This window comes from Elephantulus edwardii, unplaced genomic scaffold, assembly GCF_000299155.1.
Source record: "Elephantulus edwardii isolate Elephantulus edwardi_28Jun2011 unplaced genomic scaffold, EleEdw1.0 scaffold00038, whole genome shotgun sequence".
Classification (NCBI taxonomy): Eukaryota; Metazoa; Chordata; class Mammalia; order Macroscelidea; family Macroscelididae; genus Elephantulus; species Elephantulus edwardii.
Window position 1 is genome coordinate 20,373,432 of NW_006399788.1, and position 22,022 is coordinate 20,395,453.

At 40.7% G+C, this 22,022-nt stretch overlaps 1 protein-coding gene and 1 pseudogene across 1 annotated transcript in view; both read right to left on the reverse strand.

The window, feature by feature from the left end:
- XKR6 (XK, Kell blood group complex subunit-related family, member 6) overlaps nt 1-14,471 on the reverse strand; it is a 415,902-nt gene extending 401,431 nt beyond the window's left edge. The window contains exon 1 of the mRNA XM_006884883.1: nt 13,684-14,471. Coding sequence (XP_006884945.1) covers nt 13,684-14,450 — 767 coding nt within the window. The 5' untranslated portion in view covers nt 14,451-14,471. The remainder of the gene's footprint in view (nt 1-13,683) is intronic.
- Nucleotides 14,472-20,865: 6,394 nt separating this feature from the next.
- Nucleotides 20,866-22,022, reverse strand: part of LOC102860194 — a 112,944-nt pseudogene continuing 111,787 nt past the window's right edge.

Below are 22,022 nucleotides of genomic sequence, written 5' to 3' on the forward strand. Positions count from 1 at the left end.
GATTCGGTGACTGGGGTAATCGGGATGGGTGTGTCAGAGGCGGTGCGGTTGGCGCAGGATAGAGCAGGGTTTAGAGCTGTTGTGCATAGGGTGGCTATGAGTCGGAAACGACTCAACGGCACATAACAACAACATGCCTGGATCAGGAAGCAATAGTCAGAACAGAGTAAGAAAACTCTGCATTGTTCAGGTTCAGTAAAGGTGTGAACCTATTTCCATATCTTTTCAATTCATATGCAGAACAGATCATTCAGGAAGCTGAACTTTATGAGGAGGAAAGTGGCATCAGAATTGGAAGAAGATTCATCAACAACCTAGATTATACAGATAATACAACATTGCTTGCTCGAACTGAAGAGGACATGAAGTGTTTGCTGCAGAACTTCAAGGAATGTAGTCTTCAATATGAATTGAAACTCAACATCAAGAAAACAAAGATTCTCACCACTGGGTCAACTGGAAGTTTCATGATGGATAGAGAAGAGATTTAGAGAATGGTTGGCTTGCTTGGTTCTACAAACAACATTCTTGGCACCAACAGACAGGAAATCAAAAGACAAGCTGCACTGGGAAAATCTGTTGTCAGGGTCCCCTCTAGAGTACTGAAAAGCAACGATGTCAGTTTGGAGACAAAGGTGTGTTTAATCCAGGCCATGGTCTTTGCAATTACTTGCTATGCATCAGAGAGCTATACAATAACTAAGGATGATAGAAGAATCAATGCTTTTGAGGTGTGGTGGTGCTGAAGAAGAGTGCTGAACATACCATGGACTGACAGAACAAACAGGTCTGTCCTAGAGAGGGTAAAACCAAGCTGATCTTTGAAAGCAAGGATTTTGAGGCTCCTCTCACATACTTTACACATGTGGCCAGGAGGGACCAGTTTTTGGAGAACATTATGCTTGGAAGGGTGGAGGGGACAGCACAGGAGAGGAAGACCCAGGATGAAACGGATTGACTCACTGACTGGAGCAATGGTATTAGGTCTGTAAGAGATGATGAGATTGAGTCAGGATAGGGCAGGTTTCAGAGCTAATGTACGCAGGGTCTCAAAGAGTTGCAGGCAATTCAATGGCATATAACAACACTTAACTTGGAATCACTCCCAATCATCCTTAAAATAAAGAAAAAAATAATTTAAAACAAAACAGACTGTTTATATTGCTGAGAGCCTTTTGTTTATTCCACTCCTCAATCTTCCTTGACAACTGAATTTTAATTTAAAAATCTATTAATCACATTTTAAACGAGTCAAAATTAAAAACCATTTCTGCTTTCTCTCTAGTTAGCTCAAGTGCTGATGTAGTATTGAAATACTACCACAGTCCATTCAATGACTTCTAAAGAAAAAAGAAAAAAATTTTAGAGTAGATTAAAACAGCCCCTCTTAATTCTCCCAGGGAGTTCTGGCAGCAGTCTGTAGGGAGTTACACTGCTAACCCAAAGGCCATGCCTCTCTGGGGTTCAAATCCATCAGCAGCTCCATCAGAGAAAAACAGACAATTTCCTCCTGGAAATTTTCTGGAGGGCCCACCATGAGGTGGGTCAACAACAGTGAGTGAGCAAGCAGTGACCTAGTGTGTAACGTGTTGGCTGCTTACCAAAAGGTTGATGGTTCAAGTCCACTCACTGCTTGTCCACATGTAAACGATGAACTGCCTCCTCTCACAAAGATTTAAACTTCAGAAAGCCAAGAGAGCTACCTTGAGTTGGAATCAATTCAAAGACAGTGGGTTAGGGATTTTTAACTCTTTACATAAAGGCCAGGAAAGCGTAAAAGTAATAAATTTACAACCTGAAAACACTGAATTGTTGTTTGTAAATGCTCTCTAGTTGGCTCCAACATATAGCAATCCTATGTACAAAAACAAAATTAGAACTTCCCAAAATAGAAGCTTGACGTTTAAGGACTACGTTCAGATTCAGTTAAGTTATGCCATAAAAATAAGATGTGAAGACAACACACTAGTAAAGTAATGGCTGTTATTTTTTTTCCCCCTCAGCATGTCAATGTACTGATGCTTTCAAGGGCATTCTTCACAAATAATCAATGACTTAGCAAAAAAAAACTCAAAAGATGATTTTAAGGAAAAGGATGAAATTCTTACTAAAGTTTCTTTGATCTAGTCAAGTAACTAATAGCTAGTTTAGTAGTAGTTTCAATATTTGCTATGCTTTCTATTACACAGTAGGGTTGTGGATGTAGTTAAATGCTATCCACTGAACCAGAGCTTTAATATTAAATTGTTACATAGTAAACACTAATTATCTAAATGGATCTACACATCACAGAACAAAATTATGTTAGAATTATCTATGATAATGAATTCCAACTGTCAATGAAAAAGGTTAATAAGCTTAGATTTTCATGTGAATTGTCAGGTTTGTTAGTGCACAGGTTACAATGTTAGTTTCATGCTGTTGTTAGGTAGTGCTGAAATTATTTCAACTCTGACCCAGTAAAATAAAACAGAATTTGTCTAGTTTTCCAAACTGTTATGTTTACAGGAGTATACTGGCAGGTCTTTCTCGCACGAAGATGCTGACCTGGGTTTGAACCACTGACCTTTCAGCTGGTAGCTAAGCACTTAAGCACTGTGCTTTAATTCTACAGCTTTAATTCTACATTTCCATAACAAAGTTTATTATTTTGAGCATATGAATTTGCAGAATGATTTTCAGAAACATGTATTTAATATTACCATACCATGCAAAGAAATGAGTAAACTCAATAGAGGCAATGAATTACAAACACCAAGCAAAAGACTGCTAAATGACATACTCTAGCCTCATGGAATCTAATTGAAATGTTTGTAACATGCCTGGCAAATACCATCTCACTTAACCTTCCATGTATTGTTGTTTTTGTTCAGTGCCGTCAAGTTGTAGACGACTCATAGCAACCCTATGAACAAAAGTCCTCCACACTTGCGTGCGTAACTTTCATCCTTTCTACAGGTTCATAGTGTTTCCAGAGGCAAGCTATTTACGGACGTGGATGCTACTCCTGCTACCAAGCTTGCTGTAACCAGGGAGCGACACCAAACACTACCCACCATGGGTAACCGTTACCACATCTGACACATCAGTGTCATACTGTTCAGCTTCACAGCGACCACAAGTTACCTCTGTAGGGCAAGTGGACACACCAGGGCTATACAACCTAGGAGAATGTTTGGCCAACAACAATTTAAAACAGGCCTTGTGGCCATGGATGGATTAGTCACCTACCTTTGGTTTGGTAGCATCGCTTTCAGTCCACTAGGCCAATTGGTCTTTCTCTGTGTTGTTAAGTTGTAGGCGACTTATAGCGACCCTATGAACGAAAGTCTTTCACACTTGCGTGCGTGACTTTCATCCTTTCTCCAGGTTCATATGGTTTCCGGAGGCAATCTGTTTACGGAAGTGGATGTCACTCCTGCTTCCAAGCTTGTTTTAACCAGGGAGTGCCTCCAAACACTGTCCATAAGGAAAAACTACCTAAACCTATCCATATATTACATAACAAAAACTGCCTAAAAAAGTGTCATGTGGTTCCCTTCCCATCAAAGAGTGAAAACCCTAAACATTCACAAATGCTACATATCTATTCTAGTTTTTTATTTTCTTTCAAAGTTACTTACTAAATGTAACTACTTTTAACTTTAGCTTCATTTTGACAATTCTTGTTCAATCTGAAGAGAGTAATGAGTCCTCTATGCAGCTTCATTTCTTTCAATCCAAAGGCAAAAGTATCATTCACTAGGTCTACCAAAAATACTTGAAATTCCTTAAATTCTGAATATATAATTAGAAGGCATAATCTTTTCTTTCAGAAACAGCTCTGATGAACACTTCTTTACAGAAAGAAAAAAGAAAAATATAATCCTAAAATATTCTCACTTTCTCAAATATACAAGATTATTTATATCTACTACTTGGTTGGATATATGTGTACTCAAAAGCTGCATTCCTATGTCCAAGCAAAATGATTAAGTTTGGATTTTTCTTTTTTAGACATTTTTATCTATAATCAGAAATTAACACAGCTATCAACCCACTCAGTATTGTGCATACCCACACATCAGTTTCTCTTCTGCCAGTCATTTCTTCTCCTAGGATCTGTGACTTGAGTTACAAGATTCTGATTAGGTCCTGACTGCCTCAACATACTCCTTGACGGAGCTGCTCAAAGGGATGAGGTATTCTGTTTGAGTGTAGATTGAGTATAGGAGTGCTTGCTGATCCACTACCAGCAAAGAGTAACACTGAATACAATCTTCCCCGATAAATCCAGAAAGCAAAATTAACTTCAACCATTTTACTTCTCTGTCTCCTTCATTCTGTCTCAAATGACATCCATTTAATACCTGTAAGGTCACTTCTCCCCTTTAATTCACCAGTTCTTTTTAGGACTCCTGTCCTTGGCACCAATTTCACTAAATGTAATATTCAACATTTGAGATCCTAAATTCACTGTGGGCTGAATTATCAATTTTCTCAACACAGTAAAATGTCTTTAACTTGACACTATGGCACACCAACAGTGATTCGTTTCAATTCCTAATGATGACCTTGAAGTACTTCAAATTTCCAAATAATCTGACTCAAAACACACACACACACACACACACACACACACACACACACTCTCCTTTCTTTGGAAATCACAGAATTGGGAAATACACTTACCCTGAGAAAAAAGTACTGAAAAGAATTTCCTAAAAACAGAGATACATAGTGGTGATGAACTGTGTGAAATACATCAGCAGTTATATTGAATCGAGAAACATAAGCCCATCCTGTCCTCTGCAAAATCAAATTCTTGAGACTAAAATCCAGAGATCTCAAAAAACTGCAAGCTATATACCAAGAAAGAGGTCCCAGTGGTTCAAAAATATCATTCCTTCACTGACAGTATGTCAGAACAGTGAGTCTCAGAGAAAGGAAAGCAGTTCTGTCTGTCCTTACTTAGCTCAGTAACCAAGGCATTCAAGCAGTGATGGGTGAACTTTCTAATCACTATATGGCAAGCCTCATAGAAAAAGAAAGTACAAATTTTGTTTAGAAATTTGGCTTCAAAACCTTCCTCTGCCGTTTACCAGTAACTTAGAAGGTTACTTAACCTCTCCAATAGTGTCCTCTAAATAACAGGCATGGAAAACTAAATGAGAAAAATAGGTAAAAATGGAATTTTCCATTTAGGTTTTTTCCATCAATAATTTCTCTATGATACCTCACTCTTCTTTTATCCATACATTCTAACATGTTATATGTACGTTTAGTAGCAGTTACTTCATTTTATTTTATTACATACATGTCCTAAACCAGGAGCAGCTCTGGTGGCACAGGCCATAAGGGAGTTTGTGCCACAAACTCAAACCCATCAGCTTCTCTGGAAATTCAACTGCATCAGCAGTTCCAAGGGAGAAAGATGAGCAATCTCTTCCTGGGCAATTTACAGCCCCCAGAAAATCTGCTGGATGAGCTCTGAAGCAATGATGTGTAACAACATATACTCACACACAATTTTTTTTTTAAATTCTCAGTTCCTGATCTCAACATAGCAACAGTTTCTAAATTTTAGATCAGTTAAGAATCATCAAGAAATATGTTTAAAATATAAACTCCACCCTCTATCACCAGCTCCCTCTGGTGGTATATTCCATAAGAAGTTGCACGGTCAATCCTAAGGCAGTTCAAAACTACCAGAAGCTTCATAGGAGAAAGATGGGCAATCTCTTCCCATACTATTTATGGTGCTCTTATATGCTGTAGAAGCAACTGACTCATACTGACTCTATGAACAGCAGATCTGAACCCTGCCATATCCTGTGCCATCCTCACTCATCATCTCTGACGTACTTGAGCCCACTGTTAAGGTCACTGTGCCAATCCAACTTGTGGTAGATCTTCTCTTCAAGATGACCCTCCACTTTTCCCAGCATGAAGGATCAGCCCATCATAACAATATGCCCAAAGTATGTGAGACAGAGTTCCACCATCTCTGCTTCCACAGAGTATCTCTGTTTCACCCTCTCCACGTCAGATCCGCCCAATATTCTTGGCAGTTCATGGGACATCGGATACTCCTCTCCAATACCACAACTCAAAGGCATCGATCGATTCCTCTGCCACCCCCAGCCACTGTCCTGCCCTCAGACGTACAGCAAACAATTAAGAAGATGGCCCAGATCGGATGCACCTTAAGCTTCAAACTGACATTTCTAATCCTTAGCACCCCGGAGAAGTCCCTGATTGCAGATTTTCCCAATGCATTATTAACTCCTCTTGATTTCTACCTGAGGGTTCCAAAGGTGTTAATTATGGATCCATGTAACATGAAATCATTGACAAGTTCAATCTTTTCTCCATCTATCATGATGTTGCCTACTGGTTCAACAGTGAGAATTTTTGTTTTCTTGATATTATAATACACATTAAAGGATCTAGTCCTTCACTGTCTACAGCAAGTGTTTCAAGTCCCACAGATAGATACAGCCCTGGATGTGTTGATCAGGCTGTGCCAAAAAATTTGGAAGACAGCGTACCTGGCCAACTGACTGGAATAGATCTATATTCATTATCATTCCTAAAAAGAAGTGATCCAACAGAATGTGGAAATTATTGAACAATATCATTAATATTACATATGAAAAGAAAATATTGCTGAAGATTATTTTAAAATGAGAATATAAATTCAAATTATATTAAGAAGAGGTTATGTCACTGCTGGTGTCAAATAGATCCTGGCTGAAAGCAGAGAATATCAGAAGAATGTTTATCTGTGTTTTACTGACTATGGACACAGGAGAGGAAGACCCCAGATGAGATGGATTGATACAGTAACTGAGGCAGCAAGGGTTGGTTGTCGGAATCAGAGAGACTGGCTCAGGACAGGGCAGGCTTCAGAGCTGCTGTACACAGTCACTGGTGACTCAATGGTACATAACAAGCATTTGACTGTGTAAATCATAACAGATTATGGCTTAGAGTGAGAACAATGAGAACCCCAGAACACTTTGTGTTGGTGTGTTCACCCTTAGACCAAGATGCAGATGTCTAAACAGAGCAAGAAAACATTGCAAGGTTTAAAATCAAGAAAAATGTCTGTATTCTGATCAATGTATTTGGGAAGCCAGATTTTCTGAAGAATGTGGCATCAGGATTAGAGCAGGCTTATCAACAATCTGCATTATGCAGATGATACAATCTTGCTTGATAATGTGATTTACAGCCTCAGAAAACTCTCAAGTATGGGTTGCGTACAACTCCACAGTAATGACTGAGTATGAGTGATCAACAATTTAATAACTGAGTCATACAAGGATAGTCAATGGTTGCTAAGATCATTAAAGGTTAGTAATAAAAACAGAGCGCACACCTCTTGCCAAAATATTAAGCCAAGAATCACTTACCAATCACAAAGGTAAAAATGTGCATTTCAATTAAAGTAAGATGAGCTATCCCGTCAAGATTTACAGCCTCAGAAACCCAAAAAGAGAGTCACCATGAATCAACCAGATAACAGAGTTGGGCTACACTCGTTTGCTTTTTGGCATACTTTCATCAAAGTAAAGATTATACAGAAAACACACATTATCTCTAGTTCTCTTAGTTCTTTAAGTTTGTAGTAAAGTTCTGTGAATGTACATTTTAATAAGTGCCTAAGCTATTCTAAGACAGAATGTTCACTGATCATACTTTAAAAAATACAGGTGAGAAGGTAAAAGGGTGACTGCCCTCAGGAAGGACGTAGGGTCTTTTCTTACCAGCTCTAGTCTACTGGCAAGATTCTCCTGCACAAGGCTTGGATACAGCCACAGATTTGGTGTTTTATCCCCATTATTAGGTTCCCTCATTTGCTCAATATATTTAAGATGGACTTAAACAAAGGCAATATGGTAAAAGAGAAAGTTTCTTCTTTAAACATCTAGGATTATTTGAGAGCATCTGGGTAGGGTGAACAATCATTATCATCTCTACTTGTGGTGCGTCAGCTATGGTAGGTTCAGACTCAACAGTACATGGCAACAACTTCTCTTCTGAGAGTACTATGAAGAAAACAGTTTCACTTTTTTTTTAGGAACTGAAATCACTCCCAGAACTGGTGATGAGCAAAGAAACCAGGTTCTACAAATTAATGACCAAGACACAGAAACAGCTTCCTCTTTTTTTTCAGTCTTATGTTTTATTTTCTTATGTAATGCTAGGTTTAATGTTACAGTATGGCTGTCAAAAGAACTTTATTATTTTTTGTGTATACTGTCAAATCAGATCTGACTGGTACAGGAGGAGATTGTTCCTCCTTCTTCAGCACAGCATCTGGTGGATTCGAACCGGGCATCTCTAGGATCACAGTGCAGCTTCATGCGACTAGGCCACCAGTGTTCAACAACAAAATTACTCTTTTCACTCCAACTTATCGGCATGATTGATTTTTCTGGGTTTAGGTAGCAGAATCATAATTTTCTTGTACTAGGAATTCCATTAAATTATGGATTAAAACAAAAAATTAGAATCAGTATTTTTACAATACTGAGATTCTTATTTTTGTTTATCCAGTTCACATATATGGCCTTTACAGAGTGTTGGTGGCATAGTCCATACAGAGTTATGCTGTTAACCCAAAGGCCATACTTCTCTGGCAGTTCAAATTCACCATCAATTCAGCAGGGGGGAAAGATGAATAATTCCTCCTGTGGGATTTACATGCTTTGAAACCCAATGGAGGGTTAGCAATTTCCGACTCCCAGGCAGTAAGTTGAGTTTGACATGTGGTGGTATTATTATACACCTTCCAATCATAGCTAACTCTCCAGCAGGTACTCAGAGGCAGTAAACTATGCAGAAGGAGACTGTCCATCTTTCTCCTATGGAGCATCTGGTGGATTTGAACTGCATGCTTTTGGGTTGACAGTGCGACTACTTAACAACACAAATTACATTCTCTAGACTGTATCTTCACCACTGGACCAATAAGCAATATCACAATAGAAAAAAAAAAAGACTGAAGTTGTCAACAATTTCATCCTACTTGGATCCACAGTTGCCTTGATACCAGTAGTCAAGAAATAAATATGTTGCCTTGGATCAATCTGCTTTCAGGGAACTCTCTAAAGTGTTGAAGAGCAGTAAAGTCAGTTTAAAGACTAAGGTACACCTGATTCAAAGCATGGCTTTCTCAATCACTTGCTATGCATCTGACATTTGGACAATAACTATGGATGACAGAAGAACTGAGGGCTTTGAGTTGTAGTCCTGAAGAAGAGAATTGACTATCCCATGGAATGTCAAGAGAACACACAGATCCATCTTGGAGAAAATGAAGCCAGAGTGTTCCCTGAAAGCAAATCTGATAAAACTTTATCTCATATTGTTTGCAGGGGCCAATCCTTGGAGGACATCATACCTGGAAAGTCAGAGGTCAGTATAAGGAAGGCTCTCAACAAGATGGACTGAGGATAACTGCAGCTCAAGTGTGTCAGAGATGGTGTAGAGGGCATAGGATAGGGGAAGATTCAAATCTGTTTTTTCAAGCATCAGTCAACTTGTCAGCACATAAGTTTAAATTTGGGAATCCTTCTAAAATAAGATCTGTATTTAGGCTCAAGAAAACAAGAAGCCTGAGATAGCACACATCCACAATTCTATGGTAAAGTTGTTTTGTAAAATCAAAATCGTTCCTTTCAAAATAAATCTATCATCTTTACTAAAACCACAAGTCAAAGAACAATCTCCAAATGGACTAAACTTGAACTTAGTTTTAAAAGTATTTTCTCAACACTGCTTGCCCATTACCTGTGGAGTTCAATTTATTGGTCTCTACTCTTCAATTATTCTTCACATTTCCAGTAGTGTCTTAGTTATTTTTGTTTTAAAAAAGCCACAAAGCAGAAGTCTACTCTCAGCCAAAGTTAGGAAATAGCATAATATACTAGACACCCTCTGTAGATTGGGGTGGTGGATTATTTTTTTAAAAGTATCTTCTCCAGTGCTGAGATATTTCTGCTAATTGTGTACAAAGCTGTTTTGTGACCTATGTTAAAAGTCTAAAAACAGAAAAAGTTAAACGAAGATTGTTCACAAATTTATGCTCAAACTGTAAGTTATGAAATGCTTTATCTTCTCTGTGTCCCTTTGAAGTCATCCCTCCACCTCATTCCATTTCCCAAGGTAAAAAGCAAACTGTTCACTTAAGACAAATAATAAAATTTTCAAGCAAATTTTTATTTCACCTAGGAAAATAGGAAATGTGCAAACATATATAAAATGAGTAGAAAGGGAGGTTAGTAATTTGGCTGTGCATCTTGATGTCAGATAAAATTTTAATTAAAGAACTGTTGTTATTTAAATGAGAAGAACTGTCAACACACAGAAGAACATTCTAAAGGTAACTCAAAAGCAAAGACAATATAGTAAAGAAAAACACTTAAGTAGTCAAACTTACAGTTAGTGGGTTCAAATTACCCACTTAGTTGCCAAGCACTTAGCCACTGCACCACCAGGACTCCTCCAATAAATTAAAACTATCCCTACTGTCAAGCCCTCCAAGAAAATGATTTTGTTCTCTAATAACACCACATTATACTAAAGTGAAGCTTGGTGTGACTCATATTCCTGAGGTGATCACCCTACTATCAAGGAGAAAAGCACTTCAAAAAAAACAAACCCAGAGCAAGTTACATTTTATGTTACTAGTGAGAGGGTGAGGAATGCATTAAACAGATCTTAATCATACACTAAAACTCTGCAAAAGGTTTGGGATACCAAAACATTCTAAATGAAACACTAGCATTCGCTAACTTTGGCCCTGCAAAATTATTTCCCTTAAATCCTGTATAATCATTTGGTGAAAGAGATGTCATCTACATGCCATCTTGGTAGGAAAGGCAATATAACAGAATATAACATCTTAATATCAAGAAAGAAACTAAATTTTCTTAAACAAGTACTTGTTTCCAAGCAAGAGTCAATTTTACATTGATTCAAAAAAACGCATTTGAAAAACCAAGTATTCATGGTTTAATGAAATGAAACCTTCATGAAATCAGAAACCTTGACGATGTACAACTTCATTGACATCTTTTCTCAGAAATGTGGTAATCAAATTGTATCATCCCTACACCATACATTCTATGTGAAATGACCATGATACAGAAAAGTAGCAAATTACCATTAAGGGAACAACTACCATAAAGATCTGCAGTAAAAAAAAAAAAAACCAAACTGGAATATGTCTTTATACATAAGGACAAGTAATTGCTGCCAAAACATTAAAACAAACATAAAAACATAAATGCCTTTCACCAAAACTTGTACAAATGAATGGCTTCAATATAAGTAACATGACTCACAAGCAATAGAAGAGCAGAGTTGCTCCAGGAATATTTCCTGAAGAAAACCAACCTACTGAAAAAAATAAAAATGGGGGGAAGGGGGTATGCATCACCCTCCTTCAGTAAATACTTCTTTTAGAGTATAGCTATTTTAAAATAAGTACTGACATAACAAGCAACTTTTTCAGATAGAGAGATAGATAGACAGACAGACACACACACACACACACACACACACACACACATACACCATAGTAGATACTGAAAGGGAAAAATAATGCTCCATTTAGTCAACTGTATGAACTAAATATAAGTATTCTTAAAAATGCTGGTTTCCATTTGCTCTAAAATCTGTAATTTTACTTTATCCAAATATAATAGTTTTAAGTGAACTAGACGAAGGGAATTGAGCCAAAACTTTTTGAAACTGAACACCAATTTCATTGTCTCCAAAGTTTACTATTAATAAATGCCTTCAATGGATTATATTACAAATTCTTTAAGAAATCAAAACTATTCTTCTGCAGGTCACACTTCTTAAGAGCCTAATACATGAAGATAGACAACTTGATTTCGGTCAGTTAGAAACCTAGTTATTATACTCTGCTCTTAACTAGCACATAAAATTTCTTTTCCATGTGTTTTGTCCCTTTTTCTTTTCTTTATAGTTTACCAACTTGCAGACACAAAAAAAAAGTCGTCTCCCCAATACCAAACACACTACCTCTTATTCTGTACAGATTTGGGCGCTCTGGATTTTTAAAAGCCAAACATCTATCAGTATTTTCTTTAAACTCTAGCACCTTCATAATAGTTTGATCTTTTTTTATCTACTGTATGCCTCTTTTTCTTAAAAGACTTATAAACAAACGGGACACAAATGATCTGCAGACCACTGCAGCAAAGTGGGGGGAAAAGATTGCTTAGATCAACCTAGAAGCACTAGTAAACAACTCTAGAAGGATAAGGAAAATCAAGAATCACTGACACTCCCCCTTATGCTGAAATTACATGTAAATTCTCTAAGACAAAGTTTTTGCACTCATTTACATTATTTGACCTAAGTCAACCCCCATACTTTCTGAAAGTTATAGTTAAAATTCAGGCTATAGATCTGTATAAATAATTCAAGCATTAATGAACTTTATTTTTCAGTTCACTGAAAACCCAGAATCTCCTATTAAGTGTAGGCAAGACTCAGATATTTAGGCAAAACGTTTTCTCACGGCAGCAGTGTACCTACATAATACTCTTCCCTACATGGTTTATCTTCAATAAGATTTTGTTTTCCTTGTACAGAGCTCTTGCCTACCGCTGTTGCCAGAATATACTATGCAGATTTCATTTGGAGAGCACAGATTCACTGAGGTTTTAATGAACTCAATTCCTCAGCTGAGTCAGTTAGGTAGTCAAGACTCGGAGCAAGAACTAGGTTGGTGGGAAGTGGTTTTGGAAAGTCAGTTGACAGCAGGAAATTTACAAGAGGAAAAGCTGCAAGACCAAGCGGGGATCTGGCATAAATATCAATCAATTAAGCATTGACTTAACTACCAAAAAATAATGTTCTTTCAGAGTAAGTGTCCAGGTGGATATGATTTTCTGAAGATAAGAGAAAAACAACATACGGTTAAACCAATCAAAAGCTATGTACAATTCAACCCGTCGCTTTAAAAAAAAAAAAAAAAAGTACTTCTAATATTCTAGTATTTTTCGGGGGGAGTCATTTTCCTTCACGGAGGGGAGCAGCTTAGAGTAATTTTCAGGGAATGGGATTGCAGGAAAGAGGGGGGAGGGGGCGTGGGGATAAAGGAGTACGGAAAGGAGAGGCTGCAAGGGTTTTTGTACAGGGCCCCACATACGCCACTGCAGAGAGAAAACGGGGGAAGACGTCTCGCTGGGGGACAAAACAAGAGTGCAAACCGGATGGAAGAAAGAAGGTCCCCTCCCAAGTCATGACCTGAGGTGCTGATAACAAGCGCTAAAGGCTGATTAAACTAAAGATATACTGAAAAGGGCCAAACAGAATGTAGAGAAATCTACAGGGTCTGAGGACTGAGAAAAGATGAGGCAGGGTCCACGTCAAGCGGGAAGAACAGAAGAAGCCAGGCAAACAGCGGGGACCTGGGCCTCCTCGGGGCCAAAAGGCGTGGCCAGAGATACCTATTAAATGATGGTCTTTTCGTGACACCAAGGTAAACGTAAGGTAAATCCATCCCTCAAGACCCAGGGAAAGGCTCGTCTGGGGAGGACAACATTAGCAGCGCATCGAGGGCAAAGCGCTCTCTGGTGGGCTCCAGCCTCGCGTGTGGGGCCCCTCCGCAGGGCCTGCGCGCCACCCCCGCCCCCACCCCCGCAGTGCTCTTACCTCCACACCTGCCCCATCTGCAGCAGGTGGATGACGGACTGCCAGATCCACACGGAGAGGCGGCACAGGCGCTGCGCCCCCGGCGTGGCCGAGACCCCAGCGCCTGGCCCGCCGCGGACCGCACCATGGCCGTAGCCGGCCCCCATCATGGGGGGGCCCCGGCTGCTGAGCCCCTCCACGGCGCCCAGTCCGCCGCCCGTGTAGTCCTGCACGAACCAACGGAAGCTCAGGCTCTGCACCAGCAGCGACGGCACCAGCACGAAGAAGAGGGTCAGCCCGAAAAAGCCATAGTCGCCCTTGCTGTAGTAGTCGAGGGCCAGCCACAGGTCGGTGCCCACGTCCCCGAAGAAGACCAGCAGCGCCAGCACGATCCACAGGCAGTCGAGCCACGGTCGCTCCACCTGCGGCGGCGGCTGCTGGGGCCGCGCGGTGGAAGGCGTCGGTTGGTGGCGCCCGGCGCCGGCCGACGGCGGCTGCAGCGGCTGGTCCCCCCCGTCGGCGGCCGAGGCGGCGGCGCTGCGGCGCGGCTTCTTGCCCAGGAGGGAGCGCAGGCAGGCGGAGCGGCAGCCCCAGTAGCACGAGGAGGTGTTGCAGCAGTGGCAAATGTGGAGCGAGCTGCTCTCGCCGGGGTCGCTGCCGTCGCCGCCACCGCAGCCGCCTCCCCCGGGCTCCCCGTCCTCCTCGCCGCCGCTGCCCACCGCCTCGTCCAGGTTGTGCAGCTGGGCGAAGCCCACCCCCACGCCACCGCCATCGGATTTCGCCGCCATCTTGACTCTCTTCCCAGCTCCGGAGGTTGGGGGGGAGGGACGGGTAGGGGGGGAAAGAAGGCAGGGAACGGGGAGGGGGGGAAACGAATGGAGAGGAAGGGGGGCGGGGAGGAAGCGGGGGAGCAAACGAACGAGGGGGGAGTGGGCCAGGGAACCCCCTCCGCTTCCGGGTAGTTGGCGTCACTTCCGGGCGAGCCCCCCAATCGCACGGCGCCCGCAGCTCCCCAGCCCTACCCTCCCGGCCAAGATGGCCGCCCTCCTGTGCCTCAGCTGCTGGGCGGGGGGCCGGGGGGTTCTCCCCGCCAGGGCTCCCCTTCCCCTCTTCCGTTGACCCCGAAACCCATCAGGTTGACCCCTCGGCGTCTCAGAATCCCGCTGGCCCGAGTTAGGTGGTCCAAAGTGATCCCTGGAAGGGGCAGTGCCAGACGTTTTGGGGTCCCCTTCCTCAGCGTCGCAGCTCACAGCTTTCCTCTTGGAGAAACGCCCCCTAACACCCTCCCGGCTGCTGACGGAGGGGCGGGACTTCTTAGGGAAGGGGCGGAGCTAGTGCAAAGCAGGTGATTACGTGTCACTTCCGGAAGATAGGATGACCTCATTGTGTAGTTAGACTTACCCCCCCCAACTCAAAATGGCTGTGTCTCACCTCTTAGCTGTTCCTTTTTATTTATTTTTTTTTCTTTAAAAATTTTCTCTTCCTCTTCTCTTATTTTGGGGCCCTTTGAAAATTAGATGTCAATTTAATTTCCCACAACTTACTAGTGCTTACTTCTATTTGCATTTCTCCTCTATTCTTTTGACCCCCCCCCAATGTATTGTCACTGACTTCATCATCTTTTGTAATAGTTTCCACTTCTACCCTAAGAAAAACTAATTAGAAATCAGCTTGATTGTACCATAAGTATTAGTGTTAGACTTGAACTACCACATTGTGACCTTGAATACATTTTCTTTACTGAAATATATTACTTCCAATTTGGTGTTTCTAAAAGAATGCAGTTTTTAAATTCTGTGATCTAAATTTGAAAAATTCAGAACTAGCCAAGATTTCAGTTGTATCTTTTAGAATTTTCGTAGAGAGGGTTAAACCAGGCTGCTCCTTGGAGAGGATTCTGAAGCTTCACCTGACATACTTTGGACATGTTGCAAGAAGGGACAATTCCTTGGAGAGGGACATCATGCTTGGGAGGCTGGAGGGACAATGCAGGAGGGGAAGACCCTCTATGAGGTGGATTGATTCAGTGACTGGAGTAATCAGGATGGGTGTGTTGGAGACAGTGCGATTGATGCAGGATAGAGGAGGGTGTAGGGCTGTTGTACATAGGGTCGCTATGGGCACATAACAACAACACTCAGTCAATCAACAAACATACTTTTAAGTGAATGAAATTGTTATCAATGTGTTAGATCATTAAAATAGGTGTAATGTACACTACTTAAACTCAGATCACAAAATTACGAAAGTGAAGCAACATTGAAAGGATTTGAATTACAGTGATCTTCCAGTGAAAGTATATTTGAAGCCAGTTGAGTAATTTATATTATTAGAGTTGTTACTGATTGGGGAAACAACCATTTCAGAGTTAAAAGAGAATGTTTGGATTTTTCTCATTCACATTCCTAGAATTTTTTATTCTATTTAGAAATCAGAAATCAATTTAGAAAGAAATGTTCTTTCTTCAACAAAACATATTAGTGATTTCTATAAATGTCTTTGGAATGGTAAAAGGACAAATTAAGAAATAATTGTCTGCCAATGAGAGTCCATGAGCAAAAATGTATAATTGTTTTACTATTTTGATGTGTATGATACAACCCGGCTTGCAGAAAACTGAGGAGGACCTGAAGTGCTTGCTGCAGAATGTCAAGGCCTGTAGTTTTCTATGTGGATTGAAGTTCAACATCAAGAAAACAAAGATTCTCACCACTAGGCCAATTGGCAGCACCCTCACGAATGGAGAAGAAATTGAAGTTATTAACAATTACAGTTTACTCAGCTCCATAGTCAACACACTTCGCACCAGCACTCAGTAAATCAAAAGGCAAATTGCACTGGGACAGTCTTTTGTCAAGGACTTCTCCAGGGTACTGAGAAGTAATGGTGTCAGCTGAGAGACTAAGGTGTACTGATCCAGACCATGGTCTTTGCAATCACTTGCTATACATCAAAGAGATGGGCAAGGACTAAGGATGACAGAAGAAGAATTGATGCCTTTGAGTTATGGTACTGAAGAAGAGTCTTGAACATACCATGGACTGCCAACAAAATATATAAGCCTGTCTTAGAGCGAAATCAAATTTCTCCTTGGAGGTTAGGATTTTGAGGCATCCTTTCACATATGTTGGGCACATGGTCAGGAGGGGCCAGTCCATGGAGAAGGACATCATGCTTGGATGGGTGAAAGGACAGTGCAGGAGAGGAAGAACTCAGATGAGATGGATTGATACAGTAACTGGGGTAATGAGGGTAGGTGTGTTATAGTCAGTGAGACTGGCTCGGGATAAGACAAGCTTCAGAGCTGTTGTACATAGGATCACTCAACAGTACATAACAAGTACCTGCTAAAGATTAGGAATGGCAAGTAAAATGGGGCACAATTTTTAATGACTTGATATCCCTGGATAAACATAAAAAGACTTTTTTAAAATGGTGCAAAGTTGTGCACAGGTTTGCTATGAGCTGCAGTCAACTAGAGGGCATATAACAGCAGGAACCCATGATGTTGTTTTGTTGTTGAGTGCCATCAAGTCAAGTATGACTCATAGTAACCGCATGAACAACAGATCTGAACCTTGTTTTATTCTATGCCAACCTCACAATCTGTGACATGCTCAAGCCCATTGTTACAGTCACTCTCAACCCACCTAGTTGGAGATTTTCCTCCATCCCTCTACCTTTCCAGGTGTGATATCCCTCTCCAAGGAATAGCCTCTTCTAGCAACATGTCCAAAGTGTGTGAGACAAGCTTCATTGTCTTTGCCTCCAAGGAGCACTCCTGTACACCCTCTCCAAGATTCATATGTTTGTTCTTGTGGGAGCCCATGGGATATTCAATACTCTTCTCCAACATCACAATTAAAAAACATCATTTCTTCTGTCATCCTTAGTCATTTTCTAGTTCTCAGATGCAAAGACCATGGCCTTGATCAGGTACACTTTAGTCCTCAAAGTGACATTATTGCTTCTCAGTAATTTGGAGACATCCCAGACTACAGCCATTCCCATTGCAATACATCTCCTGATCTCACTGTTTGTACAAGTGTTGATTGTGGACAAAAATAAGATGAAATTGCTCACAGTTTCAATCTTTTCTCCATCTATCATGATGTTGTCTATTGGTTCAGTGGCAAAAGATTTTTGTTTCTTAATGTTGAGATATAATCCACATTGAAGGCTGAAGTTTTGATCTTCTGCTGCAAGTACTTCAAGTCCTTGTCACTTTCCACAAGCAAATGGAGTTATTCTAAAATCTATTTTTTTTAATTAATTCACATACTGAATCTTTTTATTTTATATCATGATTTAAAAGCCTTCATTTCTATGGTAGTAAAAATTATGTTGTTGTTGTATGCCATTGAATCACCTGTGACTTATAGCGACTCTATGTAGAACAGCCCCAAACCCTGCTGTATCCTGTGCCAATCTCACTTTCTCTGACACACCTACCCTCATTACCCCAGTCACTGAATCAATCCACCTCATAGAAGGTCTTCCTCTCCTGCCCTGTCCCTCCACCTTCCCAAGCATGACATCCCTCTTCAAGGACCAGTCCCTCCTTGCAACATGTCCAAAGTATGTCAGATGAAGCTTCAGAATCCTTGCCTCCATGGAGCAGCCTGGTTTAACCCTCTCTAGGATGAACCTTGAAAATTATTAAAGTTGTGCCAGGAAATCTGGAGAACAACCACTTGGCCAACTGACTGGAAGAGATCTATATTTGTTCCCATCCCAAAGAAAGGTGACCCAACAGAGTGTGGAAACTATAGAACAAACTCATTGATTTCACATGCAAGCAAGATTCTACTGAACAGCACATCAGCAGAGAATTGCCAGAAGTCCAGGCTGGGTTTAGAAAGGGTTGTTCTACTAGGGATATTGTAGCTAATGTTAGATGGATCTTAGCTGAAAGCAGGGAATACCAGAGGAATGTCTATCTGTGTTTCATTGACTATGCAAAGGTGTTTGACTGTGTGGATCATAACAAACTGTGGCTGACTCTGAGAAGAATGGGAATCCCAGAACACTTGATCGTGCTAATGTGAAACCTATACTTGGACCAGGAGGCAGTCATCAGAACAGAGCAAGGGAACACTGCCTGGTTCAAAATTGCGAAGGGCATATGCCAGGGACGCATCCTATCTCCATACCTTTTCAACCTATATGCAGAACAGATTATGTGGGAGACTGGGTTCTATGAGAAGAAATGTGGGGTCAATATTGGTGGACAATCTATCAACAGTCTGCATTATGCAGATGACACAACCCTGCTTGCTGAAACTGAGGAGGACCTGAAGCACCTGCTGCAGAAGGTCAAGGACTGCAGCCTCCAATATAGATTGAGGCTCAATGTCAAGAAGACAAAGATTCTCACCACTGGACCAATTGGCAGCATCAGGATGGATGATGAAGAGATTAAGATTGTTCACAGCTTCAGTTTGCTTGGCTCCACAGTCTACACTTTTGGCACCAGTAGCCAGGAAATGAAAAGGTGCATTGCCATGGGAAAGTCTGCTATTAGTGACCTCTCCAAAGTACCGAACAGCAACGGTGTCTCTCTGGAGACTAAGGTGTGTTTGATACAAGCCATGTTCTTCGCAATCACTTGTTATGAGAGAGTTGGACAATGACCAAGGAGGATAGAAGGAGAATTGATGCCTTTGAGCTGTGGTGCTGGAGAAGAGTATTGAGGCTACCATGGTCTGCTAGGAAATCACACAGATTAGTCCTGGAAAGGGTTAAACCGGGTGGCTCCTTGGAGGCAAGGATTCTGAAGCTCTGTCTAACATACTTTGGACATGTTGTGAGGAGAGACCGGTCCTTGGAGAAGGACATCATGCTTGGGAGGGTGGAGGGACGGCGCAGGAGGGGAAGGCCCTCTATGAGGTGGATTGATTCAGTGACTGGGATAATTGGGATGGGAGTGTCAGAGACTGTGCGATTGGCACAGGACAGAGCAGAGTTTAGGGCTATTGTACATAGGGTTGCTATGAGTCGCAAGCAACTTGACAGCACATACAACAACAATAACAGGATGAACCTGTTTGTTCTCCTAGAAGTCCATGATATATTCCATACTTTTTACTAGCACCACAGCGCAAAGGCATCAATTCTCTTTCTATCATCTCTAGTCATTGTCCAGCTCTCTGATTCATAGCAAGTGATTGCAACGGCCATGGTCTGTATCAGGCACACCTTAATCTCCAGAGTGACATCATCTCTCTTCAGCACTTCGGAGACGTCTCTAACAGCAGACTTTCCCATCGCAATATGTCTTTTAATTATACTCAACACATAAAGACTATTTTGACATATACAAGACATTCTATTTATTTGCTTACTGGACTTACTAATTTCTTAGAAAGATAATATAAATGTAGAATAGTATTATTGCCCACATTTAAATCCCAGTTTCACTGATGAGGTGTGATTGTGAGCAAGATCATTAACCTCTTTAAACATCAATTTCATCTTTTGTATAATAAGAAATATAGCAGTACCTTCTTTGAACAGTTACTAGAAGGGTTAAAGTTGCTAAGCCATTAAAGGTTTTAATAAAGAACCTGGAAGGCTGTAAATGCCATCAAGTTGATGATGACTCATAGCGACCACATGAATGATAGATCTGGACCTTGCCCTATCCTGTGCCGTCCTCATCATCTCTGATTCACTACAGTCCATTGTTACACAGTCAATGTGTCCATCTGTCTCATTGAGAGTCTTTCTCTTGTTCACTAACCTTCCACTTTTCCAAGGATCGGCCCCTCCTAACAACATACTAAAACAGGTAAGATGAGGCTTCACCATCCTTGCTTCCAAGGAGCACCTCTGCTGCACCTTCTCCAAGATATATCTGTTTGTTCTCTTGGCAGTCCAAGGGATATTCAGTATTTTTCTCCAACACCACAACTGAAAGGCATCAATTCTTCTTCAGTCATCCTTAGTCATTGTCCAATTTTAAGATGAATAACAAGTATTTTAAAAGACCATGGCTTGAATCAGATGCACCTTAATTTTTAAACTGAATACATTGCTTCTTAACACCTGAGGTGTTTGAGAGCAGATTTACTCAGTGCAATATATCTTTTAATTTCTTATGCATCCAAGAATAGTAGAAAATATTAAGCACTAAATAATGATAAATGATGATGCTACTGCTCTATTGGCATGTGTTTGGATTGTATCCTTTCACCTACCTATTCAGTCTGGATACTGAGAAAATGTAATCCGAGAAGCTGGACTATAAAAGAAAAATGCAGCATCAGTATCAAAAGAAGACTCATTAACACCCTAAGATATGGAGAAGATTCAAGCTTATTGTTGAAATTAAGGACTTGAAACACTGAAGAAGATCCAGGACTTCAGCCTTCAACATGGATTATGCCTCAACTTAAAGCAAAATTCTGCACAACTGACAATAAACAACATCGTGAAAAACAGAAAAGATTACAGTTGGCAAGGATTTAACTTTACTTAGATCAACAATCAATACCCATGAAAGTGGTAGTGAAGAAATTTTTCAACGTATTTCATTAAGGAAAAATATAGTATTTTCAGTTTCATATTGTTATGTGCTGTCAGGTTGCCTGCAACTCATAGCAACCCTATGCACAACAGCTCTGAACCCTGCTCTATCAGCCAACCCTATTGACACACCTGCCTCCATTACCCCAGTGATTGAGAGTCAATTCATCTCATCAAGGCTCTTTTACTCCTATGCTGCCCCTCCACTCTCCCAAGCATAATGCCCCTCTCCAAGCTGCTTCATATGCATGTGAAATCTGGACAATGAATAAGGAAGACCAAGAAGGAATTGATGCTTTTTAATTATGTGGTTAATAAAGAATATTGCATATACCAGGGACTGCCAGAGAAGAAACATATTTGTCTTAAGAACTTTAACCAGATACTCCTTAGAAGCAAAAATAGTGAGACTTGGTCTCCCATCTTTTGGACATATTATCCAAAGGGGCAAGTCTCTGAAGAACATTAAGCTTGGTTAAAACAAGTTTAACAACAGCAACAAAAAAAGAGGTAGAGCCTCCACCAGGTGAATTTATACAGTGGTTACAACAATGCCCTCAAAAAGCAGAGAGTGTGAAGATAATGGAGAATTGGGCAGTATTTTGTTCTATAACTCTGCAAGGTCACTAAAAATAAGAAGACTTAACAGCACCTAATAACAAGCTGTTATCATAGCTATATAATATTAACATATAAGAGCTTAAATTACATAATTCAAGAAAAGTTTTTATCTTAGTTATGGTTCTGTAACAAAAATACCACAAATGGATTGCATTTACAAACAGAAATTAATTCTGTCAAAGTGTAAGAGACTTCTTGTTGTTGTTGTTGTT